Genomic DNA, 18,461 nt, shown 5'->3' with positions numbered 1-18,461 from the left:
TAATGACTAACATTTTAAATGTACTTTATTTTAAAATGCAAATTTTGCATACATGGAAGATTGAATCTATTTTACTTGGAACATTTAAAAACAGAATAATTGAATCCTGCCTCTTGAAAGATGCCTTCCCAATTCTACCAGTTAAGCGATAATTTTTCTTTCTATAAATGTCCATTCATTGTTCCCAACTATACCTCAGGGAAATGTGGGTGGGAAGGTTGAATCATTCATGTGCTATTTTCTCCACTCTTCTTGAACAGGAGGGTGTCTGCTCTGGGGATACAGTGTTGAGGCAGGAGGTGGACCCACAGCTGGCTGAGAAGGGCATCCACATGGAGCTGAGACTCTCACAGCTAAGAAGTCTGTCCTCCACTCCCCATGAAACTGAACTCTAAGTGTGGTTATATTTTCAGATAAATGAGCTCTCTCCCTATCCCTCCCCTAGTGATAGTCCTAAGTTATTTAGTTAAGACATTATTAACCTTTAGTATATATTTTATGTGTATCTTACATATAAGGAGGATTCATCACTTAGCCATTACTATTTACTAATTACATAGAAAACCTGATATTTTTTCTCCCAGCAGAAATGGCAGTGTGCACTGTTAATCATTTCATGAATGCCCCAGGACCTGTAACATACATAGACCCATCTAAAAAAATTTCAGAGCATGCTCTTAAAAATGTTTGTTTCTATCCATCCCTTCTTTTTCTCATAAAATGTCTCTCCTAAATTTTATTGCTGGGTACAGGAAGAGGCTGTTGTTATCAAAGATATTGCTAACCTTTTGCTTCTGCTAGATTGAGCAAAAATAGTGAGTTATCAACTTAGAAGTAGGATAGAGCTTGTCTAGAAGGAAACTAAAAGACTCCACTATTTCAAGATCTTTCTGTACTGAGAGACAAGGCTAATAATGTTCTTCCACTGGTATTTGCCAACCTCGACTAAGTGGTTTAAGTCTTTTAAGTCTCAAATACAAATTTATTAGTTCATCAGTGTGCTAGGCACTGGGAACACAAAGCTGAATATAATGCAACCTCTTCACCAAATGGGCCCATACTGGAACGGGGAGGCACAAGTTGGGTCTTAGGGTGGGTGACCAACGACATCAGTTAGCCTGGGACCAAAGGGTTTCCTAGGGTGTAGAACTTTCACTTTTAAAACCTGGACAGTCCTGGGGAAACTAGAATGAACTGGTCACTCTACAAGTGGTCAGAAAAATATAACACAGGGCAAAAAGTTCCTAAATTTATCTGCACAAAGTGGATACTCAAAGAAAGAAAAGACAACTCAGTCTGATGATTTGGGGAAAGCCTCACAGATGAATTGACACTTGAGCAGATTCTAGAAGGATGGATATATGTTGGCAGGTAGAGTAGAGCTATTTCAGGAAGACAGTAGTGGACACTAAGGTGCTCAGGAACATTGGGTTCTGCTTAGCCAGAGTACAGGGCTTGTGAATACACACACACATGTGACTGCCTGTGGGCGGTGTGGTGGGAGGAGGAGGCGGCAGGGGGATGGGGAGGAGGAAACCTACAAGACTGGGAGGATACTTCTAAATCATGGTGTGAGGTCTTATCATGTTTCAAAGTCTCCCTACTTCCATTAAGAGTTTAGTCTAAAGGACAACCATAGTTTTGAAAGTCTGCATCCGGGAGGATATGCCCTGTTCCTGATTATAAGGATGAGTTTCACCATATCAAGCGTGAAGGAAAGTTATGGTGCTCCCTAGAACTCTCAGTCATTTCAGCATCAGTTACCAGCTCTGTATAATGTACTGTTACTTTTACTCGGGACTATGAGGCTGAATAAGAGGTGCTTTAGGACTATTAAGGTATCACATTTTCCAGGGAACTAGACATTACAGTGTGCTGGGAGGGGTGAGAATAGTCTGACCTGTACTACATTCTGTGTTAACTGGATTGCTGTTTCTTAATAAATTATTTTGAGTGGTTAAAATGTGAGCCTAAGTTCATGGAACTCCAAAAATATGATGAAATATTATATACTTGTGCATACGCATCACTCATATGTAAGGACAGAACTACACAGTCATGGAGGTGGGAATACTTTGGGGCCTGACTCCAAAGATAATCAAAGAATTACCAAGGACACTCAGACAGGGGGGAATCATGAGTACAAGCTCACCGATATCAGGGATTATCCAGGAAGGAGGGAGTCAGGGGAAGAGTGCTAATGAAGGGAGATGGATGAGCCTGTCGCAGATTCTGAGTCAAAGGGACATGAAAATAATTACAATTCTGTATAATACCCAAACTCCCCAGGTTTCCAAGTCCAATAATCAGAGTGAGAAGAATATTTTTTAAAGTATTATTCTTGACTACTGTGTCTTTATTACTGATTAGACCATGAGGAAATCAAATACTTAGCTATTCCTTTTATATGCTAAAAAGCAATGTAGGAGACATTAGAAAACCAAAATTAAAAAAAAACTTTAGATGAGTCATAAAGAGAAAAGCTTCTATTGTCTGGATACGTAGAATCCACACACAACCTTTCAATACCTTACAACTAATACATAGCCAGGGGGCCTGAGTGTGAGCAGGAGGCTCTCATTTTAAAAAGATAAAGACCCAGGCAAGAAAGTCATGGAAAAAAAGAAGTAGTGGGGATGGAGTACAAAGGTTCAGCAGAACCAAGAGCAAAGATAGGTGGTAATAAGTTACTTCATTGTTGTATTCATTCATTCACCCCTTACCTGAGGATATGTTTTTATTGATTTGAGAGAGAGAGAGAGAGAGATGTGAGAAACATTGATCAGTTGCCTCTCCTATGTGCCCTGTGGGTATTGAACACACAACCTAGGTATATGCCCAGACTGGGAATCAAACCTGTAACATTTTTGGTGTATGAGACAATGCTCCAACCAATGGAGCCACCTGGCCAGGGCACTTCATTGTTGTTTTTAATAGATTGCTTTTTGAGGAAGAAGTATTATTGAAGAACTTTATATAATTAACCCACTATGTCTAAAATTATGCTATTGCTGAAAAAGCAAAGTTACTGACTAGGTCAGCGATTCTCAACTGGTGTGCTGTAAGAATTTTTAAAATATTCAACACCTGACTATTTAGTTAGGGGCACTGACCTCTTTTCCCTTAGATTGTCAAATAAAAAATGACAACATCCAGCACAACAATAGCTGTCCAGTGTGAGTGAATCAAAATTGTACCTATTTATTTGTCAGATTGGCAAAAAACAATGTTTTTTGGTGTGCTGCAGAATTTCAGTAATTAGTTCATGTGTGTCATGAAAAAAAGTTGAAAGTTGCTGGTCTAGACGATAGTTTCATTTAACTGTAATTGGGGGAGGGTGCATGTTTTCACATAACTTTTTTGTTCCTTTCCATAACATACATGTAAGATTGGTTAATTTAGGCCCTCCCATTGGCTGACTTTATATTTTTTCATTCTAAATCTCTACATGAAGAAGATGTAAGGTGCAGTGTTGTGTATTTCAGAAGAATGCACCATTTGGCAAGCTACATGTTTTTTGTCCAGACTTAAGTTCTATTTAATGGATTTATAATTTGTAGAAAGAAGTAAACATTCATTTGAAGAATGAATGTTGCCCTTGTAAATAAAAGAGAGAATAAAAGGAGAATTGTGAATGGTAGGGATAGAAACCAATATTCATCAAGAAAGTACTATGTTCCTCAGCTAAACAGGTTTCATGCTTTTAATTGGTCTGCTCCTCAGAGAGGATAAACGATTTTCTGTAGATCTCGCAATAAGGGGCAGGTGCATGAATCAAATGCCACTCGTTGTAGTGCCAAATCCAGCAACTTTGATGTGGTCTGACACAAATATACACTTACTATTCAAGCGATTTTACTTATATGCATGCAGGCATGAGATATGTTTGGTAATTTGTCATACACTGTACTTGGGACAGGTGATTCTCATTTTCTTTTTTATCAGTGTTCATTGGAAAACTGGAAACTTTCACATCATTGTAAATTACCTGTTGATTTTCTGAAGACAAAAAATGTGAAAATATAGCACATTGTGTTGACTATTAAAGAATTTTTAAAAAGAACCCAATGATTATGTATATAGAAAAAGAAACTGACAATGTTTCACAAGAAAACATGTGTGTGGGTATGTTTTGCATTTTGAGTAAATTGAGAGATAAAATGGTAATGAGAATATGAATGACTAGCCAGGAGACCTGGCTTACGGTAACATGGTTTTCAAGCCAGAAGGGTCTCCTCCAAGGGTTGCCTTTCAGCTTCCCTAAGGGCTAGTCCTAACTCTAATTTTCTTGTATTCTGCCATTGCCAACTCTGGAAGTTAAACCTGGGCCATGCCTTTGGTAATTATGATAATGATAAGATGATTCTGCACTAATACTTATGAACATGTTTCCAGTTCTATGTGAGTAAGAATGGAGATAGTCAAGCATACAACTATGCATGTCTTGTCTCAAACTTTGAAAAAGATGTACTAGGTCCTGCTGAGGGCTGGTGATACAATAAGAAGTGAAAACATAGAGCTTACTTAGCAAGAAATTCCCTATATGGTAACACAGAAGAACTTCAAGTGCTGGTGGAAACTTTCCCCCTGACACTCAAAGAAAAGTCACCTGTAAGTGGCAGATTGGATCATGGGGAATAACAGAGGTGAGGGGAGCCACCTGCTCTCTCTGGCATCCTCAACCTCCCAAGTACCGCTTGGGTGTCACCAAAATGAAAGCTACTTACCATGACCCTTCCGTTTTTAAACCAAACCAGCACTAGGGTTTCGACTGCATTTGAAGAGTCTACTACACACTGCCTTTGTGAAATTCTCCCAATATCTCTGAAGCAAGTGCTTCATCTATAAATATCTTACTCACCTCAGAGGGCTGTTTGGAAGAGTATGCAGATATAATATGTGAAAGTGTTCAAACTAAAGCATTGTATAAATTCAAGCTGATTTTAACATTATTTTTTATATTTAGAGTCTGGGAGTCAACTGTAATTTACTTATGGACAGCACGAAGTCTCTTAACCCCTATCCTGGCTGCAACTCTCTTGCTTCCTCCTACAAGCCAGCTTGATGGCCCAACTTCTCTAAGTTTAAGTTTCTCTGGCTATAAAACAGGTATAATAGTATCTAATGTAAAGCATTGTGGTGATGATGAAATGAGTTATGTAAAATGCCTACTACATACCAAGTGCTTAATAGATGGTAGCTATTACTTTTTTGGGTTGACTAATAGTTACTAAACATTTACATATTAAGTCGACGCTGCAAACTAAATTACTAAGTACTATTACAGGAAATAAAAGACAATTATTCCTATCATTCATCTATTAGATTGAATGCATCATTCTATCTATCCATATTATTGTGCTTTTTGATGCCTAATTAAAACTGCAGAAAGTGATGTAAGAGCAGAGTGTGGGGGCTCAGTCATCCTCCACATATGCATGTTGTGCTTAATGGACATTGAAACTGAGATCTTTACATGATGACATGAGCACCAACAAGTGGTGCTCAATAAGCTTTTAGAAAGCAAACTTCTAATGGTGAGTTTCTTCTAGACTAAACTAGTACAAAACTAAATTTGCTGGTTTTGTCTGTAGTAGATCAACCTTCTCAGCCACAGAGCAAGATATTTTTTTTCTTGACTTTTAAAGTTCATCTTACTTATTTAGATTGAAATTAAATGTGAAATTTGATAATAAAAGTTTTTGTGATTCATCCATTTTTATTATACAGCTAGCTGAGTCTATCGTAATACAACTTCATCCATTTAAAATAAAGTCATCTGTTAAATACTAGTAATAAATAATGTTTAACCATGTCACTCTGTATTATGCAATAGAAAAAGTGGGTAAACTATATCCTTTCAAATATATTCATCTGTGATAATGGTGAAAAATACAGTAGTTCTTATACTGGCCTTTTGTTTATGAGCTTGCCTTTATTTTTCTGCCCTTTCACTGATGATGTTAACATGAGTCTCATGTCTGTACATATTAAATACATTTTTATGTTTTTCCATATCTCTGTAAGGACATTCCATTATAATGATCCACCCTTTTTGGGAGCCTTATCCCCATAACATGTGTACGATGATATTGTTGAGATCATTAAAACAAAATAAAAGAGTGGCAATGTACAGAGGTGGGCAAAAGTAGATTTGTAGTTAAGACAATACAATAATAATACAATAATAAAATAATTAATAAGAATACAAGAATAAACTCTGTTTTACATACTCACAACTATAAAGCTACTTTTGCTCACCCCATCTGTTATTGTTTAGCCAAATAACAAGTAGAAATTAAAAGAAAATGCTTTTAAATTTTAAGTATTCTTTGATCAGTATCATAATGAGAAAGTAACAAGGCTTAGTAGAAGAAAATGGCCAAGTACATTCTTCTTGACACAAGTTCAGTGGATGTTCCTTGAGAAAGCCAGAGAGGTTAAGTGTAATTTTGTACTAACCTGTAAATTCAAAATAACGGATGCAAACTTTGACAAACTACAAATTAACATCATGTACTATGACATGAAAGGAATTCTGAAAAACATTACCTGCATACTAAAAAAGAGATGAAACTGTAGTTCTCATGTGGAGGAGAGGGAATTACATCTTACCTAGTACAGGAGACCTCCCTCTGTTTTATTTAATCATAGGCTGCCCAGAGAATGACACCAATCTACTGCCTCTTCAGTTTAAGTTCCCATCTTCCTCTGACAGGATCAGCATGTCTCTGAGCAGAATGTGATTCCAATTATGTATCTATTAATGATAAAAAACCCCTAAATTCTTGGCGAGTACTTGAATTCCAGAAATAATTTTTTTTTCAACAAGAGAAAATAAATGGCTGTGTTTTTTCAGTGTGCTAGTTCCAACGATCTAAGGCAGGGGTATCAAACTCATTTTCACCGGGGGCCACATCAGCGGTTGCCTTCAAAGGGCCAAATGTAATTTTAGGACTGTATAAATGTAATTACTCCTTAACAGTTAAGCAAGAGCTCGGCAGTGCCGCTGAGTGGGATAAAACAAGGTGGAAGGCTGGATTCTGCCAGTGGGCCCTGCGTTTGCTGCCTGTGATCTAAGGGATTGTTAGGATAACTTTGACTTTAAGCAATTTCTATTTTAGGTGCTAATTTTAGAACTTAGTCTCAGTCTACACTATCACTCCAAAGCAAGTGATGATACTGATTGGTAACATGAGACGATCTGTATAGTTCACCCACAAGAAACATGGCATGTTTAATTCAGAAGGAGAATGAATAAGATATACAAACTGTCTCATAAATTATGGAATAATAACAATAATCTGCTTGATATATCATAGTCTTGGCAAGAGGCAAACAGAATTGTCCAGTGAGAGATGGTGACAGTTTTCTCTTGTTTGCCTAGCAATGGGCTGCATGGGATGGGGGGCCCCTCCTCCAGCAGGAGGGGCAGCACTTCCCACAGGGCTCTATCTAGGTCCTCACAGTGTGGGAACGATGCTCCCCACGCAGGTCACATCCAGCTCAGAAGGTTGTCTGCAATCACCTTAAGCAACAGTTCCCTGAGTGCAGATGACCTCCCTGCCTTCACAAGGCCGTTTCAAGTTTGCATGGCCCTGTAAAGAAGAAGGATGGAGCATGGCCCTACTTTGGGACACACAGCATGGTGCTTCCAATTCAGACCAGCACTGCTTTCTCTTCTGTCGATGAGGGACTTAGGCACTGCGCCCTTCCCATTGCTGTCTCTACCACTAAGTTCCCCCACACTGTGCTATACGGTGTGTGGCTTGCCTGTGTGTAACCTCTCCCAAGTGCCTAAAAAAGAGTCTGATTTAATTTGTAGGTTCATAAAATATGCTTAAAGACAAACAAACCGAAAATGTCAGTGTTTATGTTACATTCATCTTTTCACACAAATTTATTCTCAAAAAAGTTGATGCTGAAGACCGTAGACAAAAAAGTTGATGCTGGAGACAAAAAAAAGTTGATGCTTAGAGACAATTTCCACCTTTTGTTAGTGATTTCAAGACAAAGAAAATGATTAAGTAAAATTGTAAAAAGTAGTTTTTTAAAAACATTTATATGTAACTCTAATATCAAGGTGAATACTTCATTTTTATTTATAAAAGTCCACCTGAAATTAAACCAATTTAAACTTCTGGGTCCCTGACACATTCTTTACTTGGAATCAGAAGACTTCTTACAATTACAGACTGTCAGAATGTGAATGTAGTATAAAGAGCATCTGTGTGGAGCTCAGAGGTCCCTCACTTATGAAACCTGATTGCTTGTTTTCAACGAATGATGCCACAAAGTGAAATTGGCCTGGGTCAACTAAGTACCAGGTAAGTAAAATGTATGTTTAGTGATTCAGCAAAAAAGAGCTAATTGTAGTTCAGTTAGAGATAGAGTACCCCATATTGATTTTGGTATGTTCCTTTTGTTTGACTGTGAAGTTAACTGAGTTGTGCTTTTTCAATAAATATGAGAAAATGCTTTTCACAGTATAAACATTTTATATTAATATAAAAACATAGCTACTCTATCAAAAGATCTTGTCCAGCTGTATCTGGCATCAGACAGCTTCGACCTTCCTTGCTGTTAGTGATTGTCAATCGGGACTATGGACGTGAAAGCAGGTTACAAGTTAAAATAGTGCATGAAACATCACTGTACCTACTAGTATCACCACAAATCTGCAGGTACATTAGATGACTTGTACTATGGACAATTTTGACAAAAATATCTTCCTTAGGAATTACCCTGAAACCTCCCCACTATGGTTGCCATGGAAACAATTCACTCAGCAGCCCTTGTTTTATCATTTGCATTGGGCTCATGGAATTATCACTAATTTAAAGAAACACTATTCTTAATTTAACATGGCATGCTCTGAACATGAGGTTAAGTAAATGTTTCTTATAAATCAAATATCTCTTCTTAGAATTGTTCCCTTTGGGGGGTTTACTGTAATCACGAAAGAGCTGGAAAAGCAGTAACACCATAAGAAAAGGTCTTATCCATGTTATTGGGACAAACAAGATAAAAATAACTGACATTTAAAGCACAAACTACACACCTGAGCTAAGTAGTAAACACTGCCTATGGAATAAGACTGTCTAGGTCCTAATTCTATCTCCCTCATTTAGTACTTGTAAAAATATCTGTACCTCAGTTTCCTTGTCTATAAAATGATAATAATAATGCAAACTTCATAGGTTTTTATGTGAGCATTAAATGAGCTGCGCACAAAAGGCACTTTGAATACTGCTTGGTGTCTAGTATCCCTTCTCTCTCATCTTCCTGCTCCTTCTCAGTAACTCAAGATCTCACAGCTGGGAAGCCGAGGGGCTGGCAGACAGAAACTGCAGCCTGTACTGCCGATGCTGAGTGATGATAACTGACAATGATCAAACACTGTTTACAGAATTTAGAGCTCACTTTAGCATAGAAAGACACTGAGCAACTTCACCAACAATGCCACTTCTGTTAAGCATCTTCTATTATGAAAATTTTTGAGAAGATATTTTGAGGAAAATGTCTTTGTTAAATAGTTGTCAAATAGCATCGAAAAAAGTTTGCGAGTTTTTGAAGATTGAAGAAAAAACTGAAAATTTTAAAAATTAAAAAAAATTAACTTTCATTACAGGAAAAAAATTCTCTAAGAACAAGCAAGATTTTTACAAGGCTATCCATTTCTGTTTTTTTCTATTATGGATACTTACAGTTATGCTGACTTAAAATTATAAAATTAGGAAGTTTTTTTTCTTGGAAAATTTAGAAAATCTCTCAAAGGCATGACGAAGAGAAACATTCTTAAGATATATTGAGCTAACCACTTTCCAGCTTGCCGCATCATGATGGATATTCACTGTTAACCACGAAATGAACGTGGTTTTCCTTTTACATTTAATATCACATTGAAGATATTTTGCAGTGTTTTTCACTTTCTGAAACTGCATACCAATAATGTTTTATAGTAGCAGATGTGTGACATCACATGAAAACCCTGTAAAACTTTTACATGAAAATCACATCTGCCAATCTCCACTGTCATTTTAACTGTAGTTACATGGTTTGCTCCTCTGGCTGTGCCAGAAGAGGCAGCTTTGCATGAAAGCTGCTCCAGGAAATTGTGTCTTCTGGACTAGCTAGTTAAGCAAATTGTGTAGCTGCCATTGAAACCAAAATGTACCCAGCAGACATAATTTCACAAAAGAGGAGGGAAAAAACCACATTTGTACAAAAGTCACAGCTGTTCAATTCTACATTTTACACTTTTTTCATTAAAAAATTTCCTATTTCTTTAGCAGCAGTGACAGTTACATAACTAGTTAGCAACTCAGGACATTTTAAGACATTGTTAAGTTCCGTATTATCAGGGAATTGGTGTCTGTCAGGAAAAATTGGGCTAACTGCTCTCTGCTGCTACACAGAATGGAAACTTGGTCCGTCTGCTCTGTCTGTAAATGAAATAATGGAAGATGTAAATGAAATGGTTGAGTAGGGCCCATTGTTCTCCAGCATTCAGAGCTGGATGGCTGCCTCTTCTGAGCCAGACCAATGTTGACTTTCCTGTGTTAAGGTCCACATGGTAGGGACTCTTACTCTTTTAATCTTGCATGTCTTGCTCCCTGCAGCCCTGCTGTCCGGAGCCCTCTGACGTAGTGGGCAGTGGAGCTGGGGCCTCAGAATGTTTGTGTCAGAAGCCAGTCTCACAGGCTGTGTGCAGCACCTACTGCCCAGTGTCAGACACGTGCTGGGACACCGTACAGAGGAAAGAGCCAGAGAGGAGACTTTCTCTAGCCACCCCTCCTTCTTCTCCAGTAATGAGTCTGAGGCTTATATGGATCATTATGAATTATGAACACTAAATTTATGGGAAGCATTCTGCACAGAGTTTGGAACCTGGGCTGTACAGTCAGATTGCCTAGGTGCAAATTATGACCATTCCTATCTATACTGTGTGATACTGGGTAAGTTCTTTAATGTCTTCAGCCCATTTCTTCAATATAAACTTAGGACCATTTACCTCACTATCACCATAGAAAACGTTATAAATGTGGTAAAGACAGCTGAGCATTAGCCCAGTTCACGGAACATACTAATATTCAGTTAATGTTAGCTATTCTGATGACATGATGATGATGATAATTTTTCTGACTTTTCAATATTTTAAACCCATAACTTTAAAAGGTAAAGTCAGTAATAGTCAAAAGCTATTCAATCTAGGTTTTTCAGTTTCAAGTTGTATAAACACTTCCCTGCTTTTGATTGCTGAAATTCCTATCTGCTTGTCTGGGGCTGACAGGAAAACGAGTGTTTGTGGAGCTGTGGCAGAGGCACAGGCTGGTTTTAGTCTGACATGCCCTGCAGATGACAAAGAGCTCACTCTGCAGCTCCTGCTCCCTGCTGCTGGTCTGTTTGAAGTGACTGACTGAGTGCTAAGCTGAACTTCTAATGTCCTTGTACAGGCTTTTTGTCACTGGGTGGGGAGGTGAAATGTTTTTCATATTTTGTATCTCCAATTGCATAAATGGATGTATAATTAAACATCAAAAATGATAACTCTGGGGAAAACCTACTGCCTATCAACATCAATAGAATTAGTGAATCAACATTTTCTTGATTACAGCTTTATCATAAAGGCCACCTTGTTTTATTACATTAGCTAAATATTAAGATTACAAATTAAAATGAATGGTTCTTTAAGATATTGACCTTAATGTTATCACTTCAATTATACATTGTCTTAAATTAGGCATATTATATTTTATATTTGTGATATCTACTAAAAAGTGGAAATAGCAACTTCAACTAGACAGTTACTATTTTTTTTTCTGTATAAATTAACTATAAAGAAATTAGGTAATTTTTTTCCAACAGAAATACTCTATAGACTGAAAGAGATAAATAAGTACAATGTTCACATGTCTATTCATACAGATTTCACAAACAAAAGTATTATTCAGAATCAATATATACCTTGTGAAAATAATAGTGTCATGGAGATGAGATTCACATTTTTTGAACAATTAAAATGAACCATGTAAACAAACATATACCAATTCAAATGAATAAGTTGTCTTTTTTTGTGATAGAAAACATCCCTCATTTCAAGTATTATATTATATAAAATAAATTGAAGTATTTTAATTATGCTAATGATTTTTTTTCCAAAAGATGTTTCCAAGAAATATTTGAATGCAATTTTACTTAAAATTATCTTTAAGTTAGAATAATCTATCTCAGTTTCCTGCTTGGCCTGATAACACCGATGCTGAGATTGGTGTGCCTTATGGAATCGTGTAATTGGGAAAAGCCATGACAAACAATAGGACTGGAAGCAACTTGAAGGACATTAAATTATTTGACTTCTCTGTATTGTGAGCTTACTATTATTTGGAATCTAAAATTATTAAATATTGCCCTGGCTGGTGTGGCTCAGTGGACTGAGTGTTGGCCTGAGAACTGAAGTGCCGCTGGTTCAATTCTCAGTCAGGGCACATGCCTGGGTTGTGGGCCAGGTCCCCAGTTAGGGGAGTGCAAAAGGCAACCACACATTGATGTTTCTCTCCCTCTCTTTCTCCTTGCCTTCCCCTCTGTCTAAAAATAAAAAAATAAAACCTTTAAAAATTTTTTAAAAAATAAAATGATTAAATGTTAATCTTATTGAATATAGGGCATGACTAATTAACTTATAAATAACTTTCTAATTATGATGGTAATATATAAAAAATGATGTGGAGAAATGTAAAGGGAAATATAACTTAAGCAAAAACAAATAAAAGGATAATAATTATCCTAGTATAACCATCCTAGTATAGCTATAATGAGGGCAATTTTCTTGTAGAGTCAATAACCAGGTCAATAATTAACTATAAGCCAGCATCATATCTTGAAGAACACACACCTCAATGATCAACAAAGTAGGAAGCATTGCTTTCTGATATGTGGCTGTTTCACTTCTGTGATAGATAATTAGAGCAGAGAAGAAAGGTTTGAGTTAAATACTGTTTCCCACATTGGATGTCAGCTCAAAAGGAGTTGAGGACATGGAAGAACAATCTGAAGAAGTAGAATAAGGGAGGGGTCAGTAAACTATGTTCTGCAGGTCAAATTCAGCCAGCTGGCTGTTTTTGCAAATAAATTTTTATTGAAACATAGCTGTGCCCATTCATTTCAGTGACATTTATGGTTGCTTTCAAGCTACAATGGCTGAATCAAGTAATTGTGAGAGAAGCCATGTGCCTTCTGCCCCACCCTAAATATTAATCTGGCTTTTTATGGAGTTTTCCAATATCTGAACTAAGGAAAAGATTCTTACTCTATGAATTCAGCAAGGAAGTGTGTAAGGTGAGAGCTGGCATGGTAGCTATCTCAGTTTTCTTTCATTATATGCTATTGCCTTGGATTTTATATGTAAAAAGCTCTGGCATAATACAGTCTGATTCAGCGATTTAAGAAGCTAGCTTTTATTGGAAACATTCAATGCTGCTAATTTTATCCAAGAACTGCAGGTATATTACTATTAAAATATTTGTATTTTCAATTGGTTAGCAATGTAGTGGAACTTGGGGGCCCTATAATTCTCTAGAAATGATTTCCCTTCATTGTTGCAGTTAGAGATACCTCCATGTATTTATCTTACTTTTTGCATTTATTGAGCATCCACATGACATTGGAACATTAGAGACTATGTTAGAAGATTGCACGTGACAAATGAGATAAATTCATGTTGCCTGGAAATGGCTGACTATGGTACCAAAGAAGGGGCTTTTCCAAACGAAAATGGTGGGTCAAAGTATCCAAGACAAGTGGTGATGAGGAAGATGCTCAAGGGCAGGGAGCAGCCGGCTCTTTCTCATCTGTACCTCCCCAGCACAAAGACGGGCTTGACGCTTAGTAAAAGCCCAGGAACTGTTTAAATATGGTTACAAAAACAATTTAGCAACAAATCCATCAATCTTGTAACCCTTGACCATCTTCTGATTATTACTGTAAAACAGAATATGATTGGAGAAAACAGAGTTTGATCTTGATAAATAATATGAATGTCTTTTGTTTTCCAATCTCTGCACTTCTTGGGAAATACATTAACACTTCCCATAAGGAAAATGTAGGCTTTATTATTCACCAAACAACATAAATCACATTACACAATATATAATAGAAACATTTTCAATGAAAAAAGGGGATTCTGGAAAAATAAATCACATATTTAACTTTTGAAAATTATGAATATTGCTTAATTTGACTAAGAAAAATATGTATATAATTTAATCCTTAATAGGGGCTTTATTTGGAATAAAGGGGTCCATAGAGGAGATAACTTATATTATGCTAAGATGCATTAAGGCAATGCAACTTCCAATAAAATAGAAATCCAATCTACAGGGAGAATACTATTGATTTGAAATGGGATCTGAAAAGTGAAAATATGTCTAAAATTTATTTCATCATTTGACTGGAAAGTATGGCTGCTTAATTTAACTGACTTTGAAATTTGGTTTATTAGAACATGTCTCTTTACACCCCAGAGCCAGCTCCCAAAATTTTGATGGGAAAATGAAGTGCATTTACTTTAATATCTTTCATTATCACTCATTTAGAGGACAATGTGAAACACACTTTTCCAAATGGTGTTTTTGAATCTTGAGTCAAAGAAAAGGAATGACAAATTAGCAAGTTGGAAGAGGCAAGAGACAGCTGGCTAGTATTGCTAGAGTCTTCGTGGATACTTCCAAGTAAGATGAAAGGGAAATAAAGGGAGGGTTAGCCACACATGCTCAGTAAGTGAAATACTAACACAATTTCACAACATATTAATAAGAAGTTAATATCACACTTAGAGACTTACTCAACATAATAAGTGCCATATATGGGATCATCGATTTTTTCCCAGCCATATGGAAGCTCTGAAAAATAAAAAGTTATTTCTTTCAGTAAATAAGTAAAAGACATCACAATTTCTAATAAAAATCAATATAATTTAATTGTTCGTGGATCGCAGAAATAGTCTACCAAAGTGGAGCAAAGCATTCAGTGTCAGCACCAAATTTCAAACACATATTGTAGGAACTATCAGAAGCACCAGCTTGAGAATCTGCAGTTAGAACCCGGAGCTCTCTTCTGTGCAGACACACTGTGGGGCTTGGCTGTTTATCCCATGCCAGCCAGCGGGACCCTGCGTCATCATGTTGTCGCCACTCAAGGCAATACTGAAGGCAAACTGCTTTCCTGAAAGTGCACACAGCTTTCTTATTTATGTGTACAGTTAAAGGGATTGTTTCAGGATAAAGATCATATTTTCAAAATATATTTCCTAGGATAGCAATTTTTTCCTGAAGAATGTAACAATAGACATTATAAATTCTCAGTTGATAGTCCACTATTCAAGATGGTTAGTTTGCTGTTCTCTCCACATGGGTCAGTTTTGAATACTGCTAATGTTCTTTCGGGCATATTTTTTATAAAGTCTAAAATTCTGAATGCATTTTCCTTGACAATATGGTTCATATTTCCAATTCTCTATGGGTAGTTTTAATACGCACACATTTAAAATGTCAACAATGCTATGAATGCTACTATATGCAAAAATATACTGTTTGAAAACCAGGCTTTGCTTCATGACACACTGCCCTTATAATTACTAATTCCTTAATATAAAGAACATTGTATTTTTCTTGATGGATATTAATTTTATGTGTATAGAATTTGAAATCTAAGTAAATACTGCCATATTCTAAATAATATATTTAAATATAATTTAAAAGTGTTATTTTATAGTAATAACACATGTTTACTTAGACAAAGTACAGTTATAAAAAATTAGAATCACTTGCAATTCCTCCATCCAGAGGTAACCACTGTTAATATTTTGGTGAATATTCTTTCTCTATATGTATATGTGTATACGTATACCATATTTTGCTGTGTATAATACACACCCAGGTTTTGTGTACATTATACATACTCATTATTATACCCATGTATAAGACACATTCTTGTTTTTCCCTCAAAATTTTAGACAAAAAAGTGAGCATTATACATGGCAAAATATAGTATATATGCTTACATATATATACATCTGCATACACAAATAATATTTTTAAGAAATTAGAGCTTATGGCACATATTATTGTTATAGCCTACATCTACTTAACAAAACATCAAGGGCATCTTTCAACATAAATAAGTGTTACTGAGCAATATCACCTAAAGGGGCACAGTATGGCCGGGGTTTTTGTAATCCCAGCAATCTTCTATTATTAACCCACTGGGACTTTCCAGTTTTAACTTATTATCTATCATCTGTGTTGGATTTACTAAACCTAAACTTCCATCATTTTCCTAGGCAATGTAGTAATGACAAATTTCTAGAGTGGGATTCTGGATTAAAGTGCATGTACCCTTTTATGGCTTTTGATATACAGCCAGATTACTACTTGCACACTCACAGAAGAGAACCAGTTTATAATCTTACGGAGTGACTTTGTTCCTTTGTACCATCACATTAAACACAGGTCCACAATTCCCTATCCAAAACTTTTAGAGATGGACAGGTTTTGGAATTCAGCATTTTTCTAATTTAAGAAAGTTAACATGATACAAATGCTTTCTGATCTATAGCACTCCAAGTAGGGCTGGGGAAAGTACTTTGTAATCAAATACGAGTATTTATGCAGCCAAAGTTATATGATTCACACCGAGAGACACAAATAAGAACTACTTCATATCAGCACGGGTTTGCTGCCAGTGTGTCCAGGTGAATTACATTTCACTGGCAAATGAGTTACAAAAGGCAGTTTTTAGAGCTTTTGAATTTTGGATATGCAGATAAAGTATTATGTATCATTATTTGAAAATCAATGAAATTGATTTTAAAATGGCAGCTCATAGCTGTTTTAATTTACCTTTCTTGGATGTCTAGTTTGAACATTTTCATTTGTCCACCCTTGGACAATTAGTTTTTCTTTTGTGCATTTTTATTAATTCATAAGATCTTTACTAATTAAGGATATTAATTCTTTATCACATATGTTGCATTTATGTTAAGTTTGTTTAGATTATAATTTTGTTGAACATTTTTGTAACACAAGAGATTGTAAATTTTATTTGGTAAATTTATCATTGTTTTTCTTTATGGCTTCTATCTTTAGAGCTTAGCTTAAATACTGAAGGAAATTTTCTAGTGTTTCTTTTTTTCTTTTAAATATAATGTCTAGGCTATGACTTTGCTTACTCATCCTTTGAGTTGTTCTATCTTAATAAAATTATAACACCAAATTGTCAAGTACCTTAAGAAATTTTTCTTTCACAATGATAACCAGAGCACACTTTTACTGGGTATTTACTATGGTCCAGACACTGATGAATTTCCATGTACTAATTTATTTAATCCTAACAATTAAACTTGGCATTTGAAATCCTCGTACTCTGGTTCCAGCGATCTTAACCAATTTAGTTTGATAACTAAAAACCAATTTAGTTGGATAGCTATCAAGTTAGGCACTATTTAACATGGGATAAATAACATTTAAGATAAAGTAGAGTAACTATACCCGTGGTTTACACCAAATCCTTCAAACTACTGGAAAATCTGGCTATTAAAATGAAGATTCCATTTGACAAACGTGCCTTTTACAAGCAGCAGAGTGGCTTTTACTAAAGTAAAAGAATATACAGAGCACAGCAACCAATATTATGGATATGTATTATTAATATGACTGAATATATAGATTCATATTTAAATAGATTTAATATAATTTCAGGAATACCACACAAAATAATCATACTCAATAACATGGAATAAGAGCTTAATATTGTTAATGTTATGGATACTAGTTTTACTTCTTAGTGGTGTTGTTATATGGAAGCATTTCATGGTCCAATTTTCAAAATTATCTTTTATAATATAAACCATTCCTTCACATATTCCTTATCTTTGGTTCTTTTTTGAGTAAATTACTAATTCTAAACAATGTACCCTATAAGTACAGATTTCATTGATTCTTCATCTTTGCAGATTTACAGCACCAAAGGTCCACAAACATTTATTTATAACTCTTTCTCCTTGTCATCATGCAGTATTCATCAGAATTTAGGGGAAATCTTTTTTCATATGATATTAATATATTATGTTCATTTGCCTGCTTGCTTCATATTTCCAAAATAAACCAATAATTTGTGCTGAAAATTATGTCATAAGCACTTGTACTTTAAAATAAACTATTAGTGGTCCTTAACTCACACTTTGAGACAAAATAATACGCTATAGCTCTAACTTTTTGTTACAAAAAGCTGCTATTTATTTCATTTTAAATGTTTATGAGAGATTGATAGATGAATGTTACAAGAAACCAGTAACACATACATATATATATCTTCATTTGTAAGTGTGGCAGAATGAGTATAAAAATCTACAGCCAATATTTTAAAAGGTGTGTGTGTATTCATTACATATGTCTGTGCATTTA

At 35.6% G+C, this 18,461-nt stretch overlaps 1 protein-coding gene across 3 annotated transcripts in view; it reads right to left on the bottom strand.

Annotated features, from left to right (window-relative positions):
• Positions 1–18,461, bottom strand: part of MAGI2 (membrane associated guanylate kinase, WW and PDZ domain containing 2) — a 1,385,030-nt gene that overhangs the window by 301,868 nt on the left and 1,064,701 nt on the right. For all 3 annotated transcript variants that reach the window (XM_045827541.1, XM_045827543.1, XM_045827544.1), the window contains one exon: positions 14,843–14,900. In XM_045827541.1, coding sequence (XP_045683497.1) covers positions 14,843–14,900 — 58 coding nt within the window. The remainder of the gene's footprint in view (positions 1–14,842; positions 14,901–18,461) is intronic.

The sequence above is a fragment of the Phyllostomus hastatus genome, unplaced genomic scaffold (genome assembly GCF_019186645.2).
Source record: "Phyllostomus hastatus isolate PE091 unplaced genomic scaffold, TTU_PhHast_1.1 phas_scaffold_78, whole genome shotgun sequence".
Classification (NCBI taxonomy): Eukaryota; Metazoa; Chordata; class Mammalia; order Chiroptera; family Phyllostomidae; genus Phyllostomus; species Phyllostomus hastatus.
The sequence above is the reverse complement of the archived record's forward strand: the minus strand, read 5'-3'. Positions and strand labels throughout refer to the sequence as shown.